Source organism: Echinops telfairi, unplaced genomic scaffold, assembly GCF_000313985.2.
Source record: "Echinops telfairi isolate 266 unplaced genomic scaffold, ASM31398v2 ScPeMD7_7400;HRSCAF=8409, whole genome shotgun sequence".
NCBI lineage: Eukaryota > Metazoa > Chordata > Mammalia > Afrosoricida > Tenrecidae > Echinops > Echinops telfairi.
In genome coordinates this window covers 44,466,284-44,490,304 of record NW_022111300.1, presented here as the reverse complement: position 1 = coordinate 44,490,304, position 24,021 = coordinate 44,466,284, and the positions used below count along the sequence as shown (strand labels likewise).

The window sequence follows — 24,021 nt, the reverse complement described above, 5'->3', positions numbered from 1 at the left end:
ACGGTGGGTTTCCGAGGCTGTAACTCTTTCTGGGAGAAGAAAGCCCCATCTATCTCCTGCAGAGAATAACTACGACACCACCAGGGCTCCGGGTTTCAATACAGCGAGCCTTAGAACATGCTCTAGGGTTGGACTCATCCCAGGGGCGTGTGGATCTGGCCTGAGCGATGGTGTCTGTGGAGGGCCAGGGACCAGGCTCGGATGATACTGCCAGTGCATCACTGGGACTCGGGGGGTGGGGAGAGAATCACAGCTTTCAGGGGAGGCCAAACACCCTCCAGAGACCCTTCCTTAATTCCAGGAAGTCATTGACCCTGATGAGCAACCTGGCATTGATGACCACCGAGCCACAGATGTAACCCATTCCATTAGAGAAGAGATGACAGCCCCCTCCCCCATTTGTAGTTATGGAAACCACACCACTGTTGTTTAGAGGAAATTTCTCCTTGGATCTGCTTCAGGTGAGGAGCAGGTGCTCATTCCTGCCCTACGAGACCTCTCGGACTCCCTCTGACCAGGTACTAGGAGAGACTGAGAGTGGGTGGGCTGTGGTTTGGCCTTGTGCCCCCGCATGATCATAAGGAAGCCATACAGGTGGGTGACAGTGAACCTCTCGGGAGTCCTGGAACCACCTGTGAGTAGCAAACCGGTCCTAGGACCCAAGAAGCATTCTCGGTCCACCCTCGAGGGGCTGCCCATACCGACCTGCCCAAAGTTCTCTTCGTCTATGCAGAACATGAGGTCCAGCTCGGTGGGGTCGTTCTCCAGGATCCACTTCAGGGAGTTATAATATTCACTATCCTATGGGGAGGACGCAGACATGACCAATAAACCTTCGCCCCCTGGCCCCGCCGCCCAAACACACACTCAGCTGACCCTTTAAAATCACTGAGTCCTTCTCATGTGACTCCACCCAGAACATTCAAGCATGGCCATTGCCCCGTCCGGGGAGGGAGGAGGTTCCTGGTCCACTCCCAGCCAGCTCCTGTGCTTCCACACAGACCATGCAAATGGAAAGTGGGGCTTGGGGAGTGGTGGGGGCTAGCCATCGCCTGCGCTGAGCTCTACGATGAAACGAGGAGCGAACGGAAAACGACTCCAATCACAGTAAACGATGACGTCCCCGGTGGGCCACAGTGGGCGCACCCTGAGAGTACCGTCGGCCACCAAAGGACAAGCGTGACTGAAGCTGGCGTCCACGCGCCAGGCAGCCACACAGAGAAGGCACCGCTTCCTCGTGGTTACTGGGGCAGGAGTGGGAAAAGGGCTGTTGGTGGCAGTGGTGTAATTCAGAAAAGGGGTGCATGGTGGCACCCCATAACCAAACTTCCCATCTCCTAAGAGCGTGACCATTGGGGGACACAGGCAAGAAGAAGGATGCCCTCCCTCGTTAAATGCCAACGGTTCTGCAATGTCTCCCCTGTGCCCTACATCACTCTGCACGTCGACTCCTGACGCAGGGAAGCCTCTGGGACTGAGCAGGGCTGCCCCATCGGGCGTCCGAGGTGGAAGAGCTTGAAGGGAAGCTGACTACCTCTCGTCTCTCTCCCCAGGAGTGGCTGGTGGGTTTGGACCCCCGGTGCCTTTTTTTTTTTGGAGTGCTTTAAGCCTGGGGCCCCTAAGGCCCCTATCTCAGAAACCCAGAGCCTGTCCCAGGAGGGCAGACATGGCTTTGGAGAGTCCTTCCAAAGGCACAAGCGCCCGAGACATCCCGCGGAGGAACCATGACACTCACCACGGATTCCATGTCGTTCAGCGTGATCTGCTTCCCCAGCATCATTTTGTAAAACGGTCTGATGAAGAAACCTGAAGGGTGGGGAGAACAGAGTTCAGGGCCCGAGCGCTGGCACGAAGCAGGTCACACTCCTTTCACCAGAGAGAGAGCCAGGGCCAGGGCAGGGACGCAGCGTCTCCGGGGAGAATTGGCAAGTGAGCGCCTATGGCTAGACAGGAATGGTGGGCATGAGGAGGGCAGATGTACCAACAGGGGATGCGTATGGCAGGAAGGGGTCCAATGGGCTCATGGTGGTGGTGGGGGACCAAGGACAGGCTGGAGTTTGTTATGGCAATCAGGCATGTGAACTGGGGGGCGGAAGGGCATCTTGGACAGGGGAACAAGATCAGGGTCTGGCCAGTAAAGAGGGCTGAGGCCTGCACAGCTTCTGCGTGGCCCTAGAGTTCTTGGCCTTTGCCCTGGGGGCAGAGGGGAGTCGTGGGAAAACTGGGTGAAACATCCCTGTGTGTCTCGGGATTGTTGCTTGGGCAGTATTGACTGGGGAGAGAGGACAGGAGACAGGCTAGAAGGCTTGGGCAGCTGGAAAGGCAATGGCAGTACCACATGGTGAGGCGCCATGTTCCTTCTCTCACAAGGCTTGGGGAGGGCCAGGCTCAGGGCCAGACCCTCACCCTCACCTCCCCAGATCTCAACAGCTGCAGGCTCTCAGCAGCACCCGACTCCCGCTGGCTCAGCACACATCAACTCAAACACTTGCAGGGTCTACTGCTGCTGTTAGGTGTGATTAAGCCGCTTCTAACAACTGACATCCTGCAGCTGACATCATTGCGTCTGCTTTGTGAGATGGAGGAGGACGTTGTGGACTGGTGTTGGACATGTGGGTTAATGGTGGACTTGAGGGCTTGGGCAGCACTGGGTTGGGATGTTTTCTTGCTGTGAACTTACCCTTTATATAAAACTCTCTTATCCATGAGTTTCTGTGGATTTGTTTCTCTAACGTACCCAGACTAACACACCCCTTATTCCACATCCTCTGCTGACCCCGCCTTGAATTTCTGAAAGTTCCCTGTCGATGTATATACTGTAATTAAAAATATATATATATATATATCTTCAGCAAAATTTCACTTGCATGGTATATTGATGGTGTTCGATAACGTCTGCATTTTGGTGGATCACACCTTTCTTTGGAATGGGCAAACGAAAGATGGCTCTCTTCTAATTGGCCAAGTAGCTGTCTCCCAAAGTTGCTGGATAGACCAGCGAGTGCTTCCACATGCTTCCTCAGCTTCTGGGGGCATCACCTTGGTAGGCCACATCAGTTCCTGGAGCCTTGGTTTTCTTGCAGTGCCGTGTTCCTTCAGGGCCACCAGTTCTGCATTATTGGCTGTCCCCTGAAAGGACTGGCCAGGGACCCGTTCTTTTGGGTCGCATTGCCTCCATCTTCCTGTGATGTTTTCTGTGCAGGTCAGTATTTTGTCCATAGAATCTTTCAGTCTTGCAACTCACGGCTCAGATTCTTTCTCCGGCTCTTTCAGCGTGTGAAGGGCTGAGCTCGCTCTTCTCTTCTGGTTTCTTGGCGCCAGGTCTGTGCACCTGCCATGATAATCATTCACTGTCTTCCTGAGTCACCCTGTGGAACTCACTTTCTAGGGCGGTAGGAAGGCTGACGCTGACAACAGGGTGAGTGGGCAGATGTGTGCGCAGAGCATGTCGTGATTAAGGGGGCAGCCACGTTCTTTGAAAACTGAAGTCAGGCACAGCTGACCATCCTTCCCCCTCCCCCAACCCTGTGGGCACCTTGGCCTTTAATGTGGCCATTCCTGACCAGCAGTGCTACCTCCTTTCCCCTGGAACCATGTCGCAGCCTCCCTGGGCTCCCCAGGTAGGCCTGCTGCGTGCCTCACTTTGTCCTCCGGAAACAACCCCAGCCTCCCTCGAGGTGTGGCTGACCTTTGAGAGCCCATTCCGGCCCTCTCCTCCGACCTGCTTTTCTTGAGGACTGACTGATGGAGGCCTCCCTTGGGCTCTGTGATTGTAACCCACCTCCCCCACCTAATTCCCTCTAGCTGAACATACGTTCACTGACGTCTGGGCCGTCGTCTCTTGCATATATCTGTATTTTCCCTGCAGTAGCAACTAATATCTCTTCATTTGGTAGAAGTTGAATAAACGGGCCTGCTTCTAATCCTAAAGGATTGAAGTCAATTTGGGCAGTCTGAAATAATCCTGGGCATGACCCCACATCACCTGTTGAAGGCTTTTTTCTTTTCCTCCCTCCCTTCCTCCGTCTCTCCCTCTCAAACAGTTTCCTCCCAATCACGTGTTTACTGCTGCCGCCAAAAAGACACCGGCGGGCCCCAATCAGCAGCAGCAGAACTCTAGTAAAGGAACGCCAGAGGGCACACCAATCATTCCTGCGGATGGCCAAAGCCCCGTATGTGCGATGTCACAACCCCCTCGGGCCTCCCCAGGGTGGCGGCAATGCCAACTTCACACCCTACTCACCGTCTGCCCCCTCGACCACCTCACCTCTCCACCAGTTCTTAAAAACTACCTGACTCTTTTCCCACTGGAGACTTCTGCAGTGTGCTCTTCGGGGCACTTGCTTGGAGAAGCCCAGCTGCGTGGCAGGAAGGCCTATCTGTAGGACAAAGCCGCAGACACAGCGACATGGACCAGGGCCTGCCTTCCACCTTCCAGGGCACCTTGAGAGTCTGGTCTCCTGAGACGTCTCCTGGGGCCCTTTTCTCCCGCCTCAGCTGAGCTGTAACACCGCCTTGACATTACTTACCGTCTCTTCTCATTATAATGTAATTTGGGGACACATGGAGCAATGGCAGGGCACTGGATGGATTAGATCATTTTAATTAACGTTTTAATTAGTTTTTCCATCTGCCACCGATGTTGCAAAAAAAGAACATTATTCTGAAACCTAACAGGGAAAGTGCACAAATACAAAATGTCCTTGGCTGTCAATGTCGGGTTTCTGTCTTATTTTTCTCAACCCTGTGCAGACACCACCTCCTCAAGGCCCTCTTGAAGATGGAACTCGGGACAAAGCATCAACGACAGCTCGCTGCACCGCGACCGTGAGAGCCGAGCCACCCCAGAGGGGCGGCACACAGAACCGGCGCCAGCCTGTTTTCATTCCTTCAAGGCCCGGCTACGACTTACCATCTAAGAGTTTCCCGTGAAAGACTGCCAGGCCAGCGACCCTGCCGATGAACGTGAAGTAGGACAAGTGGTCTTCATTACAGAGGCCCGAGTTGGGATTGATCTGAAGCGTGTAGTTGTCCCTTTGGGGGAAGAAGAGAGAGAGGACAAGCCCAATCAAGCTCTGAACAACAAACGCAAGCAGCTGGATTTTCTCTGCCCGTTCCTCCCCAGCTGGGCTAGCGCACCTGCAGATGCTCTGGCCGGCTGAGAACCCCGGTGCAAGTCAGAGGGCATGCCGCCATTCCATTAGTCCTCCTTCACGGGCAATGACCGACCAGGTCTAACAGCCCGATGTTACACATCAACCTGAGCCATCCTAACTGCTGACACCTCAGTGTTTGATCCACAGCCTGTCAACGTCATATGGTCCCACCAGGTACCTTGGGACGGTGAGACATCTTCACCTAACGGAGGTGACAGGGATTCCCAGTGTGTGAGGAAGGAAGGGTCCCTTGGAGCAGCTCTGGGGTCGGGGGGTGAGACTTATTCCCCCTGGAATCCGGGAAGTGGCAGCAGGACTCGGACTTCTCAACAGTGCACACACATCTGCTGGCCCTTCTCTGAGCCCACCCTCAGGAGGACCCTCAGTTTCCAGGTGCCTCCCCAGACAGAGACCCCCTCCCTGAGGCGTTTTTGTGGATGCCAGCGGAGGGGGGAGGCTCTCCCTTCTGCGCCATCCACACCAATGGTTTGACAAACTTTCTACAGCACTGAGAATTCATGGCTACACCAACTGAGGAGGTGGCATGGAGGACATGCCAGTAGCCCCCAGGGCCCAGGTCCTGGGTGGAAAACCTGGGACCTGGGGTCCCCAAGAGCACAGGGTTAGAGCGATGCTAATGCCCTTCGGGCACAGACAGCAGCTATGCCACTGAGGACTCAGGCGGTGCCTCCACCTCTGGCATCTCCAGTCTGGCGGGGAAACGTCAGCCTCGGAGAGGGACTGGGTTTGCCTCTGTTCCTGAGCCTGGTCCTGATGGAATCCTACCACCAGGTCCCCAAAGTCCTAATTTCAGGGTGTGCGTTCAGAAACCATCCTTGCCCTTATAATGGTGCCCCTTTCTGAATTCTGACACTGGCCCTTCCCACGAACACCTTCCAGATGGAAGATGCCATGGTTCCTCACGATGACCTCTTGGCACGTGGTTCAGTCTCCCTTACATGAACCCGACAGAGAAGTATCCCTTCCAGCCTGGGTCACCCTGCCATCCCCTCCTGCTCTGGGCCAGGGCAGGGGTGGCGCTGATGTGAGCAGCATTAGCTCATCTCAGATGCCCACCCAGGGCCCCTCCGGGGGGAACCGATGGAGATGGGCACTGGACACTCACGTGGCAGAGTACTCAAAGAGGCCGTAGTAGGGATTGAACATCTCCTTGGACAGCAGGAAGAACCACTCTCTGGCCACGCCGCCATAGTCAAGGCCTTTCTCGGACTCAAATTCAATCCACAGCCTGGCTTTCAGGGCATCCGGTCTCTTCACTGACATGATTCGCCTGTAGGACTCTTCAAATATGTTGTTTCGGTGAAGTTTCATCTCAAATCTGTTTGGAATATCGGCCTGTTTGGAAGAAAACAAACAAGCAGACAGCAACGTCATCATCTCCTGCCCGTCCACCTGACTTCCCAAGAGCAAATCCCAGCGGGGGGTGGTGATGGCAGCAGTGTGAACGGCTCCCAGTGAGCCCCCTGTCTCCTTCTGGGAGGGGCCTTTCCTCCTGCAGATGGGAAACCGTGCTCTGCCGAAACGGGACGGGACCCACCAGCTGCTAGTCACACTGAGCTAGCATCTTCGGCTGCCGCAGGGCCAGCCTGGCTGGACCCTCGGGGGGACATTCATCCGGTCACCGGACCTGAAGCCACTCTTCCATACTGGTCAGCCCCAGTTGGAGACCACAGTCCCGAAACCATCCCCACCCTAGCCAGGCTGAGGAGCCCTGGTGGTGCGGCGGTTCGAGCGCTGGGAGTGAACCAGCCGGAAGGTGAACGGTTGGGAAAACCAGGGGATACTTTCTGGATTTCACGAGAAAGTGACACACTGGTGCTTCCCACTGCAGCCACTTTGGAGACTCGGCAAACGAGGAAAGCTCAGCACTGGTGGGAGACAGGAATACGCACCGGTTTCTTTAGCTTCTTCCGAAAGTAGTCATATTTCTGCTTAAATTCTCGGGAGTATGGGACAGCCTGGAACGAGAGAGGCAGATGTCTGTAGCTCATGCCCAAGACGCACGTGAGGCCTCAGGAACGCTCAGCCAACACCAGAGAACGTTCTAGACCTTAAATCCCCACGCTCCGTACGGCCTATGGAAAACGTCTACGGGGACCTGGGGAAGTCCTGGAGACTCTTCAGGAGGAGTCAGCCCCCAAGGGGGCTTCCAATCCGAAAACATCTATCCTGCTCACGAAAGTGCTCATTCGCGTGCTCCCCAAGAGCTTGGCAGCAAAGATGCCCACAGGTGCGTGCTTGTGCCCCAACGTTCATTGCAGCATTATTTACCACAGCAAGAAGGGCGGGAACACCCAGGTGCCCCTCAACAGATGACTGGATACATGAACACGTGGTGTGCAGACAAACAAGGAAACATTATTCAGCTGTAAGGAAAGCTAAGTGTTGATACATTCCACCATGTGGGTTCACCTGAGTCGATCTGTTAGACGTAACAGTATCAATACAGCGCGAGCTTACACAGAGGATTGAGACTAGACAAATGCAGACAGACAAGTGTTGCTAGTGGCTACCAGGGTCCGAGGCACCCTGGTGGCACAGTGGTTAAGTATTTGGCTGCTAACTAAAAGGTCAGAAGTTTGAAATCACCTTTGCGGGAGAATTTTTTTCTTTTGAACCTTGGGCTAGGGGGAAGGAAGAATGGGTACTGGATTTCTGTTTAGGGTGATAAAAACATTTGAAAATGAGTAGTGTTGATGGTTACCTGCTATGGTGAATATAGTTAACCACACTGTACAACCTTAAAATGCATATTTTCCGTTATTTTTATCACAATAATTTAAACAGGTGGTGGAGGAAGGGGCTTTGAGGAATATACTGTAAAGCTAGTAAATCTTCCACGTGACTTTTTTGTGAAAGTGAGTCCGCACATGAAGTGTGTACTGCGCCCTTCAGTGTGGTTTAGATACGAGAGATTTAAACAAGGGTCACCGGCTACGACACACCACCATACAGGTCAATTTTGAAAAGTGCTTTCCCACATCTCCAGGGGACTACTGGAAGGTTGAAACGCCGTTCACATTGTTGAATACAAAAATGATGATCTGATACATATGCTCTGATTCTCATTAAAAGCAAAACCAAAAACAACCATCTATTTTCCATGAAAACCCTAAGACAGTAAAAAAGAATGCCAGCATAAAAAAATAAAACAGAAAACGCCTTTGGGGAGGGCAGGCTGGCCAGAAAGGCAGACGAACGGACAGCCGTGAGGGGCTACAGAGTCAGGTGGGTGGCATTCTGGGAAAGTACGCCACTAGGAGTCGGAAGTCTACCCTAGTGTTGAATGGTCTAGGGCAGTGGTTCTCAACCTTCCTCATGCCACGACCCTTTCATACCGTTCCTCAGGTTGTCGTGGCCCCCAAGCATAAAATGATTCTCGTTGCCATTTCATCACTATCATTTTGCTACTGTGATGAACCGGGCGACCCCTGTGAAAAGGTCATTCACCCCCAAAGGGGTCGCGACCAACAGGTTGAGAACCGCCGGTCTAGGGAGACGCACTTAATTCCATCAAATCTCAGATGCCCCGTCTATAAGGTCATGCGATGGACACATGGGTGGGGGCACACTAACTGAACTGTTCACCTTCAAAAGTCCTAGCGTGGCTTCAGCTTCAGGACAAGCAGTCACGTTTTCACAAAGCCAAGCCCTGACTGCAAGCCTCAAGCTCTGTGTCAAGCCCACCACCCCTTGGTGGGGAAGCGGCGCGGCCGTCTGGGCCCACAGAGACGCAGCCTCAGAGACCCTTCACCCGGGTTGCTGCGAGTCCGACTGACCAGACAGACGGCTGTGGTTGGGAGGGATTATTGATCTTTGGGTTTCAAGCCGCTTCCAATAGGTGAGCCAGAGCCTGACATTCAGACGGTTTAAAAGCGTACATTTTTTCTTTTAAATGAAGAAAAACAGACGTGCTTTTGCAGACGTGTGGACGGAACTCGGACAACTTGCACATGCAAAGATGCTCGCTGCTCTTTCCCCAGGAGTGTGGATTCCAGCAGAGGGAGCTTCTGCCGGCCCCATTCTGGGCTCGGTTACTAAAATGCCCTCTGACTCTTCACATCCAGTTTCCAGACGCCACGCCTTCCTCCTCACTACACTTGCTCTTAGCCAGGTGGGGGGAGAGAGAACAAACCGGTCTTCTTCACACGCTCCAACACACGTCCACACAAATGACCAACCTCACACGGGAACACAGCGCTCTAACCAAAAATAGTCTTCCCAGCTGAATTAGCCCAGAGAAACAAAGACCCTTTTCACAACAATATTCTCCAGAGAGCAGACACTGCCCACAGTCTGCTCCAGGAGCCCCGGTGGATGCGCACCGAGGGAGACTGCTCACCAAAAGGCTGGCAGTTCAAAACTGTCGCTGCCCTGGGAGGGGGGGTGGGGGACGAGGCATCTTTTGCTCCTGTAAAGAAGTGCAGCCTTGGAAACGCGCAGGAGTGCTCCTCTGTCCTACCGAGTCTCTCTGAATCAGAATCAGTTCTACGGCAGTGAGTTCGGATGGTCTGTTGGTCGTTGGAAATGGGCCCTCTCGTCCACGCCCGTTCTAAAGGCCTACATCCCATCCTTGAACAAACTAGTCACATGGGACCCTCGGGAGCCCTCTCTCTTCTGACACTCACGGGTCAACCGCGGTTGGACTCAGCTCCATGGGAGCTGGGGAGGGGCCCCAACGGAACCCCCTCCCACCCCCAGACTCGCCCACAGGAGGGCTGCAAGAGAGCCGTGTAGGGCTGGGGCCAGCAGAGGGCATTTACTGACAGGTGGGCTGAAGAAACACGCAGGCTCCACAGCCGGAGGGCCAGCGTGGCTTCCTTTCTCCAAGCCACTCTGTCAAGAGAGCGAGTGTGGACGTCGACAGCTTCAGCACAGTGCTTGCTTTCTCAGGGGAAGGAGAGCTGAGGAATGGGACTCAGCCTGCTACACAGGCCCCTGGGTCCCGGGCCTGGCTGTGCTCTACAAGAAAGGCAGGTTGGGAAGCACCCAGACGCTTAGGCCGGAGGGGTAAGAACTTGAGACTACTGACCGGACCGGTGATGGCTGGGTTCTGCAGCCTGGGGTCTTCCCACTGCGTAATTTTGCTATCTGAAAAGAAGAAAAATCAGCACGTCAGTTGACATCTATTCCATGGACGACACACGCGGTTTCTGGATTCTCCGAAGGCTGCCCGGCTCCCACCACGCCCCCAAGGCTAGGAGCTTAGTGCATTTGGGGGTTAGGGGGTCACGGGGTGCTCGGCATGGCATACTGCTGAGCCAGACACAGGCGCTCAAGAAACACAGTGGAGGAGAAGCCGGGAGCCCCCCACGGTTCCTGGCACGCAGGCTGCCTGTGCAGATCTCCATCAGAAACCCCACGCTCGGGGATTTATGAACTCCATCTTGCTTTCCACGTAACCACAGGTAGAAAAGCAACGGAAAAAAACAGATAAAGCCTTATCCGCCAAGAGGGTCAAACACACCTGGTCCTTTCTCACTTCAAGTGATTTTGCTTCCTGAGTGTAAAGAAAAACCCAAACCAAAACTTTTTTCCAGCCACGACTCCTCCATTCCACAAGCGATGTCCATGTGTTCAGTCACACGCACACATCAAAATGAACGCAGCGAAGGCAGTCTCCCAAATGGGCATTCGATGACAGTGCCAACAGGAGGGGTCCCCACTGCCAACAGCATTGTGGTGTGGGTGCTGACTCAGGCAGCATTGCCCAGGCTCACCGGGGCGAGGGCCCGTGTGCAGTGACAAAGGCTACAGATTCCTCTGCACATCTGCAAAGGAGCCCTGGTGGAGTGCAGCCAGCGGGTTATGAGCTGGGTTGCTAAGCTTGCACAGTCAGGAGTTTGAATCCACCAGCTGCCCCTTGAGAGAAAGTTGAGGCTGTTGGCTCTTGTGAGGAGCTACAGTCTTGGAAACCTTAGGGAGCAGTTCTTCTCTGTCCTGCGAGCTGGAGTTGGCTTGATGGCAGAGGGTTTGCTGTGGTGGGGGGCAGCAGGAGGGGAAGTGGGCTGAGAGGGGTCCTACAGGGAGGGGGTACGGGAGGGAAACAGGCTCTCTCTACAGCAAACGAGAGAAGGACAAAGAATAAGTTGGGATCCTCACTCTTCTAGCCGGTAGGATACCAAATATGCGGACGTCTGGGCGGTTTGAGCGCATCCCTGCAAACAAAAGGCACTCGGGGGCCAATGGCCTTGACAACAGTCGATGCTGCCAAGTAGCAGGTGGATTTTTGGTGGAGAGCAAGTGAGAATAAAATCGAACGAAGGAAAGGGCACACAATGGCCAGTGTTTTCGAACTGCCAGCTTTGTGGTGAGCCGCCCAATGCGTCAGAAAATGGAGTGGCTCTACTGCCACACGTGGGTGCCCCAGGAGCGGTGGCCAACTCGACAGGAGCAAAGGACAACGGTTATTTCAGGAAGGCCACTACATGATGCCCCCACGGAAAACAACACATCCCTGCTAGGCAGGGAGACAGGAGGACGGAGGGACCCTGAGACGACAGCTCTGTGGGCAGGCACGGCCGCAGTCTGTGATTTTGCATACTTTGAACGTACCACGGGGCCTGGGCCTGGCCTTGGCTTTTTACTGTTTGTGGTTCAGGACAGAGCACGAGTGCCCAAAGTTCTGAGGTTGAAGGCTGACTGCAGCATCTGCTCACCAAACAGGCGCAGTGCAATGCTGCGTGCAAGGGGCCTGCGCTTCCGTCTCAGAGCGGCCTTGACGGCAACGCGGGATCACTCTGCCCGTCTTTGACATCCGTGACGGAGCTGATCACATATCTCCTCCCCCAATCCACCACCATCCCCCGGAAACAGAAAGTGAGGCTGTTTTATCAGGACAGAGGGTACGGCCTGGTAAAGATTGCACCAAGAGGAGAATTATAAGCAACAGTAACTATGGGCACAAGGGGGTTGATAGGCATGCATGTTTTATAAAGTGTGTCCCGTGCACGGCAGCTGTCGATTTCTGGGGAGGAGCAGGGCCAGCGCTTTTGCTGGCAAAAGAGAAGGATGAAGCCTGCGTAGCTGGGAGTGGCTGCCCGGCACCCAGGACTCCCGCTGGCACTGCCATCCTGAGCACTGGCAGCCCCTCGCTCAGTGACACCAGATGGGCAGGTATGACTGAGACATACACAGTCCCCTGGGACATTCGAGACCAGGGCGAGCCGGCCCACGGGCAGGCACCACATGGCGGCCAGACCTCCCGGCACCCAGGTTGCTAACAGGGCCTGGTCCGGATGCCAGCCACGTCCCATGCACCACCTGAAAGTCCCACCTCCTAGAGGCCCCTCTGTCCAACACACGCTTCCAGAATTTCCGAGACATGTAGTCCTCGGAATAGCAGGGGGCAATAAACCAGAAACCACGACAGACCCGCTGGCCGACCGCAAGTCTTGATTAGTTTGGACTTTTAGTGGGAAGGAGAAACCACACACTGCCCGGAGACACTGGCCAGTGCCTGTGGCACAGAGGCCATTGTGCCATGTCAGGGCCAGGAGGCCGCACAGATTAGTGTGCTGGGTGCAGGAAACATGCCGAGAATAGAAAATAAGGTCAGAAGGGGCACCGGCCCCCCTCTTCCCACGGACCGGCGAGTGAGGCGTCACTTCTAAGCTTATTTTCCATTGCAAGTGTTTCCAATTAAAAAGCGCAAAAGTCAAGGGGTCATCAACCAAGATTTTGGGGGGGATAATTAACGGGGGGAGGGAGGGGCCCAACAAGTTAATAGGCCACAGCTTGGGTGAAAGCTTGGTGAGCTGGTTTACAGCACAGAGCAGCGAGCCACAGTACCGTAGGAGGGCACTGCATCCCCGCTATCATTCTCGCCACACAACACCGGGCCGCCTAAACAGAGAGGAGAGTTACGAGGCTTCCACGCGTGCTCTTGGCCACCCGCCACCCTCTGCCGGCGGCGCTGACTTACTGTGGTCGATGTAGAATGTCCGGCCGTCCAGGTGAATCCTTTCTTCCCACCCAGGCTAGTGTGGCGGAGCAAAGAGGGAGAGAGAGAGAGAGAGAGACGCTATGAGTAGTGTCAGCCCAGGTCTCAAAGCACAGGGCTTTGCTGTAGAACTCTAGGACGCTTTCTTATTCTCCTCTCCTGGGTGTCTAGACATGTATGTATGTATATATATTTTTATGTTTGGAATAAACGAAATGCAAACTGTGTCGGACAAACCTGCGGCAGTGCCCAGCGACAGGCTGTACGGTGCTCAGTTGGTTTGGATGCACAGGGAGCATTCAGTACAGAGCAAGGAGGGGGCTGCTCTTTCAAAAGCTTCCAGGGCAGCTGCAGCAGACCATGGGAACTGCCAGGTTAGGGGTTGAACAGCTCACTTCACTTTGTAAATCTCAGTGGGCACGAAAGGGAAGGAAGGGAGCTCCAGTGGCAGAGAGGATTGCCCACTGGATAGCTAGGTCTGCAGTTCAAACCCAACAGCCGATCCTTGGAAGAAAGATGAGGCTGTTGGCTGCAGTAAAGAGTCACAGCTTCAGAAACCCCAACCAAGGCTGCGATGGGATATAACTGGCTCCTTGGCAGTAGGTTTAGTTGATTTTAAGGTGAAGGGGAGGAGTGTTGAGATAGAAGCACTACACGGTTTATGCTGAACAACCTAACCCTGAGTTTTTCTGCTCTGAACCCTTTTCAAACTTAGGAACGAAATAGACTTGGGGGTGGGGGGGCGGCTTTTCCAGGCAAGGCTGCTTGGCATGTCTTTGGCATCTGATTTGCCCTGGACTTAGAGAACATACGTTTACTTTCTCAATTCCCTGTCTGGATCCTCCACATAAACCCAGGGCACAGTGAGTTAAGAATTGAGCTGCGAACGACCAGGTCTGTGGTTCGAACCCACCAGTGGGAGAACCCACCTCAGGAAAGAGATGAGGCTTGTCTACTCCTGCAGAGATCAGGTCTCGGAAACTCACCAGGGCGATGCTCCTGTCCTAGAGGGTCGCGATGAGCCGGAACCGACTCAATGGCGGTGAGTTTGGTTCTGCAGTTTATGTGTGTGACTTGGTGAACGAGCCTTGAACTCTCTCTCTAGCTTCCAACTTTGCCACTGACATAGGTCCCACAGACCCCACAGGGAGATCCTACACGTTCACTTTCAGTTGCACAACAATGAAAACCAATACTCCAAACCAGCTCCGGCATCTTTTCCTACTAAAAATAGCCTCAGAGCCCAGCGAGGCTGACTTTTCACCCGGGACGGGTCAAGGTGGGTGCATGGTGAACATCCATATAAAATTCAACTTAGAGTAAACAGGCTCAATTCCCACTCAGGGCCCCTGATTATCCATACAGGTTTGCAGGTTCATAAACAGTCAGCAACCAGTGAGAAACAATCCGTAAACAGCCAGAGTCTCAATGACCCCTGGAAACCTTCTGTGATTACTTCGGCCTTTTCTCTTCCTCCCACTGTTTTAAGTGTTTTTGTGCCCATAAGGATGTCAGCTGAGGCGGATGGGCCTCGGTGGCTGCTGAGCTCCGACATTAACACTTGTTGTGCAAAGAGCCGGTCGCCGGATGCTGCTCACGCCTGCTAGCTGCAAGGTCTACCTTCTGCGCAGCTAGCTGTCCCGGAACGTCTTTCCCAAGTGCCGGGTGTGGCAGGAACGGGGCAGATTATCAAAGCTCAGCCAAACACCAGGTTTCTAAGAGGAAATCCAGGCCTGCTGCTTCTTGGAGAGTGACCCCACGTGCTTTGAGGATACTCACGGGAAGGGGGCCGAGGTCATTGGGGTTTAAGGGCGCCTTGGACCGCAGGTGTACTGGAAACTTCAGGCGTGGGTCTTCCTGCGACAAAAACCCAGAAGATGTTAGGGTGGGGGCGCCTGCGGCAGTGTGTCTTTCGTGCGGCTGTGAGCTCCAGGCAGCCAGGGCGGGAGGGAGGCCAGCTTTCTACTCTGGACAAGAAGCCTGGCAGACCGTCACCTCCACAAAGATGCCACTCATCCACGTTCTCGGGGAAAGGGTGGCAAAAAAGGTAACCATGGAATTTGGATAGGGGAGGGGTTGGCAGAGATAGGTGAGGCGGGCCCACAGTCTGGATGTCTTCCTACATGCTCTAAGCTTCTGGAAGGGGGAAGCCCCCCACCCCAGCTCCTTCATGTCCCACCTGTGCACCTGCTGCCCCTTCCTCATGTAAAGGCACAGACCCTGGTTCAGGACCTGATCAGGTGTCGGCCAACTTCTACAGGGGAGATCCTTGTTTAAGACCCACTGAAAAGCTGGTGGGCGGTTTCCCCCAAAGGACCGTGCTCACAGGAAACCAGCAAAAGAGAAAGTTGACCCCCGCCCCCCCAACTTCAAGGCTGCGCCCTCATTTACAGAGGCACAGCGTCCAGCCACAACGCTCTCAGGAGGCCGGCCACAGGCTGGGTTTCTTTGGACCACTAAGCTGTGTTGGAGAGAATGCATCCAAAAGGTCTGAGAAGAGAATCTGGGAGCTGTCTCAATGCAATGCAACTCAGAAAGCCTGCTACCGTTACACTTGAAAGGTGAGGAAACACTGATGGACACATTGGCAACCAGATAATCCTCAGATGCGTGCACTGAAATCTCTGCTGACGTCAGATTTTCCAGGTCAACAGTCTACATCACTGGATCCTAAGAGAGCCATAGGTCTTTGCAACGGGCAAGATTAAAAAACGACCGCACACATCCCAAACTCCTCCCTACATCTCCCCTCTCCCATACCCCCCCCCCCCCCCCCCCCCCCCCCCCCCCCCCCGTCCCCCCCCCCCCCCCCCCCCCCCCCCCCCCCCCCCGCCCATCTCTTTGAGCTAAAGCCAAGATGTAATGAATGAAGTCAATCATGCTAGCAGAGTAGGACAGGCAAGGGCCCTGAAACTTACTAACACATTTCTTAAAGGATATGCAAACTAAAACTAAAGAACAAGCATCCCACTGCCACCGAGTGAATTCTGACACTGTTAGACAGGGTTGTGATAAACCTACTTATCACAGTGACCCTATGGGGCAGAGGAAAAAGGCCTGTGTGGGCTTCACACCCTTCTGAGCCTGCTCATCAGCTACCGATGGTGCAGGTATGTGGTGTAAGGGGCCCAGCTTCCTATGAAGGGACCCGTGTTATACCTGTACTCACCCTTCAAGGAGCTCTGGGGGCATAGTGGGTTACAAATTGGGCTGCTAGCCACAAGATCAGAAGTTCAAACCCATGAGCTGCTCTGAGGGAGATGGCGGGCCCCCTACACTGACAGCGTACCACACACCTGCCCACCGAGCTGATGAGCAGGCTCAGAAGGGTGTGAAACCAACAGTCTGATAAAACCTGGAGACCAGGTCATCATGGAGAGCACAAAGTGGAAAGCACGGAATTTCCACAGAGACTCCCCGCTCAGTGCTCCCCCGAGCTGTGACCAGGTGACAGCATGGCCATCGGTGTGGCTGTGGACCCCCCTTGCCCCACCTGGGACACTCTCCCAGGCTCTGGGATGTGAGGGGCGAGGCTGGCCTCTGAATCGCCTGCACAAGCTATTGTGAAAGGCAGATGCCATCCCTTAAGGGGAAAAGCTCGCGATTTAAAGTCAAATGGGAGGGTGGGTGGGAAACCCGGTAGGAAAGAGGGGTGGGTGGGAGACCCGGGGTGGGTGGGAGACCCGGTAGGGAATAGTGTAGGTCTGCCGAGATGGATGTGCTGGGAGACATATAATTCACAGAATGGGAGACAGACGCCCTTTTCAAGCCCTCTGACTGCGTCCTTCCAATAGATGCAATAAGTGGAATAATGGCCGCCCCACCCAGGCTCCACAGAAAACACACGGGGCCTTCTCCTCCTCCTGTAACTTGTCAGTCTCAAAAACTCACAGGGGCAGTTTGCGCTTGTCCTGTAGGGCAGCTGTGTGTCAGGCATAGGCTTGATGGCAGTGAGCTGGGGCTGTTGTCCCTGGGACAGAGGTGACCGGACCTTGCATATGGCTTTGAGCCGTGTCTTCCGTGTCAAATTGAAGGGCTCCTGTCTGTGCCTGTCATGTGTTGGCCAGTGACATGTGCCCGTGATGCTTCTGGTATCAGGGTGTGCCAAGGGCCAGGCTCTGTCAATCCCCTTCAGAATAAATGTTCCACGATCAGGGTGGGCAGATGGAGCTTGGGCCTGAATCTTCAGTACAAGCCCCACGAGGATCCAGGGTGGTGGGGGTAGGGAGAGGCACGCACAAGATCCTAGTCCATGTTCAAGGCCTCTAGTTCAATTCATAGCAACTCTTCAGGGTGGAGAAAACTGCTCCCGAGAGTCTCCAAGGTTTTAAGTCAGTACAGGAGCAGACAGCCTCATCTTTCTTCTGGGGAGCGGGTGGTGGGTTTGAAGAGCCAACCTTGCAGTGGTTAGCAGCCCAAAGCTTAACCCACTCCGCCCCAGAAGGCAAATCGGGCTTTCATGATCTTCAGCCTGTAATACCCGTGTTTCTGATTTTCGTTTTCCTCTCTGCAAGAGTCACATCTAATCACAGCCGTGCCTCTTTCATTGTCTTGCTACTTCAAAAGGCCAACTTGGTGAATGCCTAAAACCAATCCCAAACTGGTTTCAGCAGAAAATGATCTTCCTCCCGTTTTCAACACCGTGTGCCATGGTGAGCCTTCACGCAGGCTTCTGTGCAGGGGAGGGGAGGCGCTGCGAAGTCAGGGTGTCTGAGCTCCAGGCAGAAGGGCAGTCATCCTGGGAGCTGCACGCATCCTCTTGAGGCTGGTCAGTGACAGTGACAGTGACAGCAGCAACCACACGAGTGAGTGTGTGTGTGTGTGTGTGTGTGTGTGTTTAACTGAACACTCAGATTAGTGAATTCGTATCTCGGTAATAAAGCACTGAGTGGACGGGAGAGGTGGGCTCTGCTCAGCAGGCGGAGGCAAAGAAGGCACACTGGTTGAAAGGAACCATCTGCCCAGGGGTGATTCCCCTGCAGTGGGGGCGTGAGAGGCCGTGAAAAGGCTCGGGGTTTGATTACTCAGTCAGTTCACATGACTGAAATCGCAGCTTTCTGTAGGCAAGCCACTGTGGCTCCAGGCAGGAACCCATCCCGTTTTAGACGGTTTGTTTCCACCCCTTTGGGAGCTCGGCTTTCTGGCTTGGGATCCCCAACCGCAGCAGGGCTGCACTGAAGCGAAGTGGGGGTCCAGGTACGGAGCAAAGGATAAAGAGGGGAACCCGAGGAGGATGCTCTCCGAGGAGCCACTGTTTCCGCTCATGCGACCCAGCAGCCCGTCGTGCTGTCTGCAGAAGCAGAGGGGAGGCAAACCAACCTTCGGAGTCCTTCTCCACTGGCCACACAGATGTCCCTGGCCCAAATTCATACATTCTCTTGGCAGGAGATTCCTTTAGTTCCCAAGAGAACAAAATGTTGAAAAACAGTTCCAACAAAGGGTACGTGGAAATGAGTGGGGGCTTTCTGGGGCTGTCACTGTGATTGAGAGGCAATGGCTACTGACATGCAGTAGCAAGACAAGGATGCTGACGGTCCTGTAACGGAAGGCACAGTCCTGCCCCCAGGGCAGTCGTCCTGTCCCACGATCCAAGAGATCGGGAGCGGGAGAGCTCTAGGCCGTCAGTCCCGTCCTCAAAGGGTGCAGCTGAGATGGGGCCAGGGCCCATCCACATCACCTCCCACCTTGCTGAAGTGTCTTCTCCAACCCCACACTGCGCTTCTCATCAACTGCCTGATTTACAACCAGCCGGGCACCCAAGCGGTCCCTCACTAGACAGGGGGATTTAAGCTGCTGATCCGAGACCCTAGAGCTCAGGCCAGCGACCATGACCGAATTTAACCAGCGTTTCCGAATTCAACCAGCGTTTCCGTAGCCTCAGATCTAAGTCAGTGTCAAAGGTGACTGTAAGACGGAGTGAAACTCCATACCAACTATTTCACAGGGATGAGATGAGCAGGAAACGGGTGTGTGTGTGTGTGTGTGTGTGTCAGGGGTGGGGTGGGGTGGGGGAAGGCACCTTCTGCGGTTTCAGAACTCCAACGAGAAACAATCTCGGTTTAACGAAAATACTCAGGATGACAGAGTTGAAAAACAGCACCTGGCTTTTCAAAGATTCATTGTTAGGTGCAGTTGGGTTGGTTTCAACAGGACGAGATATTGCCCGGTCCTGTGGCACCCCAAGGGTCATGCTGAACGAATCACCACCAACTCAGCTAAAGAAATGGACAGCTAGTGGAGGAATGTACCGGTATGCACAACTCCATTTGGCCAAGCTCTGCTCTCCCAAGTGAACACACTACCTGGATCTCTATGTGGGATTCAGGAGCATTGGGAAGAGCAGTGGGCACGGAGAATCCATGTTGATGGAACAGCCACCCCCCCAAAAAAACACTGATGTGATTGGCAGCCAAGAGAAACCACAGCCATTCAATCCCGTCTCCCCACTGACCGAGAGGCATGACAATGGGGCAGAGAAACATCAACTACTAACCTGACACTAACTCTGTGAGCCCAAGGGAGAGCCCACAGGCAGGCAAGGGAGTCGAAAAACATGCACCAAGAAATGGGCAAAGGAAAAGGTCGGCTGAAGGAAGGACCGTGCTTCCCCGTACACTCACAAAACGCCAGGGGAAGACGTTAACGCTGGGCAAAGGATGCTGGCGATGGGCGCCCAGTAGGACTGATTCCAATGGATCTCACAGACTTGTACATGGGAGGAACAACATGGCTGGGCAGATGTGGGTTGGGCTACAGCTTCAGAATAAGCCAACGGACAGCCATGCTGAGGGCGTCAGGCTGGTCCTGAGGCAGGAGGAGGAAGGGACGCCCATGCCGTGGAGGGGGCCACGGAGAGGGCCTGCCACGTTCCTTACGGACGGGTTTCAAGTTAATGTGTGAAAGGGTGGGGAAGGATTCTTCAACCAGAGCTCAAGAAGTTAGAAACACAAAAACGATCTTTACAGTGTGGCATCTTGTCAAGATGAAGTGGGCCCCAGGCATGCTAGGGAGAAAGAGCCGTCGAGATTGGCACCCGAGCCAGGGCTGCCTGGCTCAGCCTGTGCCCAGACACCACCCACTCCTCCAGCCCAGGCACACAGAATCCAGTCAGACTGGAAAACCCGTGCAGACATGCTGCAGGCTGGCCAGAGCGAGACCACCCTGTGGGGAGAAATGTTTGCGGGCTAGCCTGGGGGGGAGACACACCTCAGGGCCTGTGCGAGCTCTCTCTTAGCGCGGTGGGCACGGAGCACAGCATAAAGGAAAGGGGTGCCAGAGTTCGGCGCGGACGAGGTCCCGAGGGGCAGCGGCAGCCTTACCCAGGTTGTCGTCTTGGTGTTGTGGTCGATGAAGAAGGGCCGGCCGTTCGGAGCTATCCTCATTTCCCAGCCTGGCGGCAAGAAGCTCTGCGTGACTTTGTGCTGTGGTTTGGGGGAGTTGTAGGGCGACGGCTGTGGAGACTGAGGATTGGAGAGGGTGTCTTTCACCGCTCGGCGTATGGGTGAATCCTTGGCCCCCTGGGGAACAAGAACCAGCATTAGAGATCTCATTGCGGGCCCTCCCAGGTGCGCCACAACTACCCCTGGGTCTTGTGGAATGCTCCTCCTCTTTGGAGGTGGGCCGAGGAGGGGGACCCTCCAAAAATACTGTCACCCGTTGACTCGGAAGTCAGCCTAACCAGACGTTTCTGAGGGGTCACACAGACGGTCGTGTTCAACGCTTTCAGCCCCTGTCTTCTGTTGGCTGCTTGGCAGGCAGCCACTATCAGCTCCCTGTAAGGCTTTTTGCAGGTGGGCGGCCCACAGCGTGCAGACAGACTGGCCCCTGCTCGGAAAGAGCTCACAGTCTAGTGCAGGAGGAGCCAGGAGCTTTAGAGCCCAGATCGAGGGAGACGGCCTCCTGGTGTCGCACAGCCCTTGTAGGTGTTGGCATATGTAGCACCCTTTGGCAGAGGTGCTGTCTAGAGTCCCACCCCTCAGTGTCTTCAGCTGGGGAGGCCTGCAGAGACCCACAGCCAAAGGCCCCTGCTTGGGCTTGCCCAGTTCACTGACACACCACGAAGCCAGGGAGCCATGCTGACCCTCCACACACTACGCCGCGCCCCCACCCACCCCAACACACACACACACACACACACACACACACACACACACACACACACACACACCATGGTTTGGAGATGCAAGTCCACATTGAAGACATACACAAGCCCCGCTCAGACAAGGGAATTCCCTCCAGCAGAACGAGAAGAAACATACAAACACACAGACAACGATTGGAGCCACGGCTATGTTTTACACTCAACATAAGCGTGGGCACTGGAAGCAGTTCTTATGAAATTCTAATGAGGAAACACAGAATGGTACCGTGCTGAGAGGCCGGGGGGAGCCCCCCATGCCAGAGCCAGATGGGCATGAAAGTCCAGGCGTGTTAATGGGTGGACAGAGAGGCGTGGGGTGGAGGTGTAGGAGCCGGCCACCTCACACCATGGACACCACAGACACCACGGCTGACCAGAGCGAGGGGGCGGGAGGCTGCCAGACGGAAGTCCACGTGAGAGAAAGAGGAGGAGGAGGAGGCACAGCAGAGAAGGGGCGCAGGCGGACCAGCGCCGGCTCACCTCCAGCGGGGCGGACAGAGTTACTGTTGGTGAACTGAGGCTACGGGGCCGGCGGATCTGGGGCTCGATTAGATGGCTGCTACTGTTTGTGGCCGATCCCGACGCGCCATCTTCCGCGAGCTGGCGTGGAGGCAAAAACAAGTTATTCCCGTCCGAGGTTCTCCCGGCATGTGTGTGTGCTCAAGATGAGCACCCAAACACCACCACCACACAGCCATAATGAGAGGCCTGGCCTATTTACAGCAGGGAGGGAAACCAGTCAACTTAATGATGGAGGGGAAAGACCATGGGGAAACACATTCCTGCGAATCATCACTGTACTCGCCTCCAGGGGACACAACTGGGAACAGCTAGTTGTCTAATGGGTGATGACCTCAAGAGCATCTTTCACGTCACCGAGTTCAACAACTGGCCCCAGGGTAGCCCGATCTGGTGACTGTGTTCCTCCCTGGGGTGACGGTTAGGCGTAAAGTGTTACTGTACCAGAGGCCCGGCCCGGGGCCGTTCTGAACCAGACATGAGCGCTGGAGGTCTTCATACCTGTACGATGGGGCGCGTCCACGTTGTGGTTCGATTGTTATGATTGACATAGTACGTGCGTCCCTTAGCGTCCTTCCTCTCTTCCCAGCCTGAAGGGAGGCCCGGTGTGGTGTGCACGTACGCCACTGACGGCTGTGTGTGTGAGAGAGTAACGTTACTCCACAGCGCCCACCGGCCGCCTGGCCCCTCACACCCACGTACACGTGTTTTAACGTCACACAGAAAGAGGGGTGAGGCAGTCTCTGGAATAGGACGCTCGCTTTCCATGGGCTGTCAAACCTACTGTGGCCAGATGAACCGACAGCAGCCCTCACACACAGGTTTGGTTGTGACTCTGAGGTCCGAGGGGATCAGGAGGAGGGAAAACTCAACTGGCATCCGTTTCAGCCTCACACCTGTGCTGCCACACCACGCAGGGTGCCAAGGGTCTTTCCAAGTGTCCCCTGCTGGCCCCCATCTGAGGGAGGCAGACTGGCCCTCTTCCCCGGGATGCTGCCACCATGGCGAGCCTCTGCGAGCCTGTCTACCCAGCGGCTTCCTCCATGGCAGCTTTCGGTGGGGTAGGAAGCAAGCCGACAGAGCCTTTCCCCCAGGAAGTTTGCATGCACACAGACAGCTCCTTTTGCAGGGAGGCACAGTCAGGGCGAGTCCGCTGCTCCAGCCCAGGACACCACCCCAGAGGCGTGGGAGGTATGAATTCCAAGGGTGCTGACCCCAGCCCACCAGCATGGGGCTCACGTCCACACAGACTGTCACCGGACTGGGCAGACAAGCCCAGGGCTGCAGGAACACTTGGCCTGTAAGCAACAAGCTGGGGATCCGAGGCCCCGGATGGAGAAATAGTGGACAAACGAGATGTCCCAATGGTCCACAGTGACTCCTAGGCCAAGGTCAGCCACCAGCGCGGTCCTAGGAGGTCGTGGGACTCAGGAGTCTGTCAGCGCAGCCCTATAGGGGTGACGGCTAGGAAAGAGGATGCTGACCCCCCCAGGGAGCACTTGACAGAGGAAGAAAAGCTCGTGCGTGAGGTTTCAAAAAGGAGCTGCTTCGGACTGGTACCACCGGCCCCAGGGAGGCCCCGCTGGCCTCCAGGTGGCTCACAGCTGGTCGGGATACAGGGCTGAGGTTGCAAACCTTCCCTGTGGCCCACCTCCTCCTGTGCCACAGCCCATCTCTCTTCTTCACGCCGTGGAGGCCTGGCGGTGACACGGTGGGCCGATATAGCAAGGCCAGCAGTTTGGCAGGGCGACCCTGTTTTACAGGGCCACTATGAGTCGGAAGTGAGTTTGGGGTTTTTAAACAAATGTGCCTTGGCAGAGAAAGATCCTGCCCCCTGGGCCGGGCAGCCGGCTGAGTCAGGAAGCGTAAGCAAAACCCAGCTGGGGCCGTGCTGAGATGCTTGGTTCTTCAGCCCCAGCTGGGCAGCAGATTCCAGAGAACCATTGCCCTGGGCCCCTCGGCTATTGGCTCCGTGCTGCCTCTGAAGTGTGTGTACGAGGCAGGCAGGCAGACCTTGTTCCGAAGATTTTCTGCTTAAATCAGCAGCAGCTGCAGCGGCGACTCCTCTGCCTCCTCCTTGGCTTTGTCCCAGGTGAGGTCCCGACAGCCCGACCCAGGCCACTTGAGGGTCTGACCAGCTTCCGCCTGGAGGCCAGGTGCAGAGATTCGGCGGGGCAGAGGGACACCAGCAGAGGAACACCAGCAGGCAGGCTTAGTCCTTAGGTACAGGTCAGTCCTGTGGG

The 24,021-nt window shown here is 55.1% G+C and overlaps 1 protein-coding gene across 10 annotated transcripts in view; it reads right to left on the bottom strand.

The window, feature by feature from the left end:
• The window catches only part of NEDD4L (NEDD4 like E3 ubiquitin protein ligase), a 208,066-nt gene that overhangs the window by 14,142 nt on the left and 169,903 nt on the right, over window positions 1–24,021 (bottom strand). For 4 of the 10 annotated variants that reach the window (XR_006680652.1, XM_045296138.1, XM_045296133.1 and 1 more), the window contains 12 exons: window positions 22,280–22,411; window positions 21,740–21,859; window positions 20,439–20,636; window positions 14,899–14,976; window positions 13,102–13,156; window positions 12,969–13,022; window positions 10,210–10,268; window positions 7,070–7,135; window positions 6,283–6,512; window positions 4,913–5,034; window positions 1,736–1,806; window positions 706–801 (listed from right to left, as the gene is read on the bottom strand). Coding sequence is in view for 9 of the 10 variants with exons in the window: in XM_045296138.1 (XP_045152073.1) it covers window positions 706–801; window positions 1,736–1,806; window positions 4,913–5,034; window positions 6,283–6,512; window positions 7,070–7,135; window positions 10,210–10,268; window positions 12,969–13,022; window positions 13,102–13,156; window positions 14,899–14,976; window positions 20,439–20,636; window positions 21,740–21,859; window positions 22,280–22,411 (1,281 nt within the window). In the remaining variant the exon portion in view is untranslated. The remainder of the gene's footprint in view (window positions 1–705; window positions 802–1,735; window positions 1,807–4,912; window positions 5,035–6,282; window positions 6,513–7,069; window positions 7,136–10,209; window positions 10,269–12,968; window positions 13,023–13,101; window positions 13,157–14,898; window positions 14,977–20,438; window positions 20,637–21,739; window positions 21,860–22,279; window positions 22,412–24,021) is intronic. The other 6 variants (XM_004703012.2, XM_004703013.2, XM_045296134.1 and 3 more) reach the window with 2 other exon arrangements.